This window comes from Penaeus japonicus, unplaced genomic scaffold (assembly GCF_977035675.1).
Source record: "Penaeus japonicus unplaced genomic scaffold, GWHDUDI00000001_assembly GWHDUDI00000002, whole genome shotgun sequence".
Taxonomy (NCBI): domain Eukaryota; kingdom Metazoa; phylum Arthropoda; class Malacostraca; order Decapoda; family Penaeidae; genus Penaeus; species Penaeus japonicus.
The window spans coordinates 50,484,226-50,486,725 of NW_028234404.1; the positions used below are offsets into that span (position 1 = coordinate 50,484,226).

At 34.4% G+C, this 2,500-nt stretch overlaps 1 protein-coding gene across 1 annotated transcript in view; it reads right to left on the reverse strand.

The window, feature by feature from the left end:
• Positions 1–620, reverse strand: part of LOC122262312 (pro-resilin-like) — a 650-nt gene extending 30 nt beyond the window's left edge. Inside the window, exons 1-3 of the mRNA XM_086552874.1 lie at positions 609–620; positions 421–501; positions 1–304 (exon numbers count right to left, since the gene is read on the reverse strand). The exon at positions 1–304 is cut by the window's left edge and continues 30 nt beyond it. Coding sequence (XP_086409000.1) covers positions 47–304; positions 421–501; positions 609–620 — 351 coding nt within the window. The 3' untranslated portion in view covers positions 1–46. The remainder of the gene's footprint in view (positions 305–420; positions 502–608) is intronic.
• Between the last annotated feature and the right edge of the window lie 1,880 nt (positions 621–2,500).

The following is a 2,500-nucleotide window of genomic DNA, read 5'->3' on the forward strand; positions in this document are numbered from 1 at the left end:
TGATCATGTTATTTCAGTTAAATTAAGTATATCCTAAACTGTAAAGTTAGGCATAAGCAGGAGCAGGCTGGTAAGAAGTAGAAGGTCTTTGGGCGCCGTATTGGGCCTCTCCCTCGTACGTAACTTGGGCCACGTACCCAGCGTCGCCATTCACAGTGTACGAAACCCTCTGTACACGACCGTCGGGGAGTAGCACAAAGTAAGCTCCTTGAGTGTCGTATCCATTTCGATTTTCTTGGTGGCCGAAGTCGTTATTGGAGTGATCGTGGTTCACTGCGTAGTTGAAGTCGTACTGGGCTGGGCCCTATGATATAAGTAATAGATTGATTTAGAAATGTGCTCATTATATAGACAATATGAATATTCCATGGCAAATTATAACTGCAGGATGCCTTTCTCACTACATTCTCGTAAAATTACCGTGGGAGTAGGAGCTGGAGCGTTGTAGGATGGCAGTGAACTGCTGAGGACACCGACCAGGAAGGTGGACAGAACAAGAATCTGCAAAATAAGAATGCTTCAAAATCATGATATAATATTTGTTTTTGCTGGTTCATCCGATGTACAGAGTTATACACATGTACACAGCGTTGCATTAGAACACAAACCTTGATCGCCATTTTGCTAGAATTGTTGAGAACCTAACATGAACCAAGTTTATATAGTGCAGACAGCCCACCGCAGAATCCCTGACCTTTGAGATACAGAAAAAGGGAAAGTTTGCGAAAGTTGCATTTTTCCCGTATACACTTATATAATTGATGATTATCTTTTTGAAAAAGGAGATATGTTTAATTTTAAATTATTCAACATTATCAACTCCGTTGAAAGAAATAGGAAGGATGTGCGAGCGTTACATGTACCTAATAAAAAGGATAATGATGGTTGTTGATGTTTTCTTTTCATGATAATGAATAAGATAACTGTGGTCTTAATATTGTAGTTCTTATCAGGATTGTCCTAAAGCTATATAAATGGAGCCTAAGAGAGAGAGGGAGAAACATGAGACATATATATATATATATATACATATGCATATATATATATATATATATATATATATATATATATATATATATATATATGAATATATATATATATATATATATATATATAATATATATATATATAATATATATATATAGGTAACTATATATATTAATATGTACATATATATGCACTTATGCTTGTATATGTACACAAACACACACACATACATATACATAAACACATACGCACAGACACACAGACACACACACATATATGTATATATATGTTTATATATGTATGTATATATATACATATACATACATATATATATATATATATATATATATATATATATATATATATATATATACATACATGTATATGCATATATATATATTTATTTATATTTATATAGGTAACCATATATATTAATATGTACATATATTTGTATTTATGCATATGTATGTACTTCTGGTTTACCAGTTGCTGTCATTTCCTTATATAATGAACCCATTTTGACTGTGTTTCTTTTCAGCGTTAACGACATATGTAATAAACATTCAACAACTAATGTTGACTTTCACATTTCCTTTGTCGCAAGGGCCAACGAATCTGGAGTATAGGCGGTGCCTATTTCGCTTCTTTATCTTAACACTTCTGGCACTAAAATACCTTTAAAGGTTTGTTGCAAAGTGTTGGCAATGTCTGCTAACTAATCTGCTTGCAAAACATGCGGTAACAAATGGCAAATTCGATCCATATTTTATTTCTAGCAGGTTATCGTTGTATCCACTTTCTGGATCGGTGTCCTTAGCAGTGCTCCGCCATTCTACGACACTTCTTCATCATCCTCTAATGCCTCCGCTCCCTGGGTAATTATACGCGCATGTGATGGTGAACATAACTGTAATTCATATCCACATCCACAAAATGCATGATTCTATAATGGTCAACTGCTGCCATCACAGGGACCAGGCCAGTCGTTGAATCATGAATCATGATTACTCCAATAAGGATTTCGGTCATCAAGAAAATCGAACTCGATACGACGACTGAATCAGCTTACTATGTACTACTTCCCGACGGTCGTGTACTGAAGGTGTCGTACATCGTGAACGGCGATGCTGGATACGTGGCACAAGTTACGTACGAGGGAGAGGCCCAATACGGCGCCCATAAACCTACTTCCTATCAGCCTGCTCCTACCTATAAATAACCTCTCGCCTTTGTGAATCCAGAGGGTAACTGTAGGAACAGTATTTTATGATAGGAATATCGCATTGCTGGGTTTGATGCAATGGTTTTTTTTTAATTCTTTTTTTTTATTTTTTTATTTTTTATTTTTAGGTAAAGGTACATTTACTATTTCCTTATTAACTTACATTATATATCATGAGAAGGTAAGAATGACCTGTGATTAGTAAAATGTATATTTGCTTGGTTAAAGAAAACAAATAAACAAATACATATTATCTACATGATACATAATATCACAATATTTACTTGAATT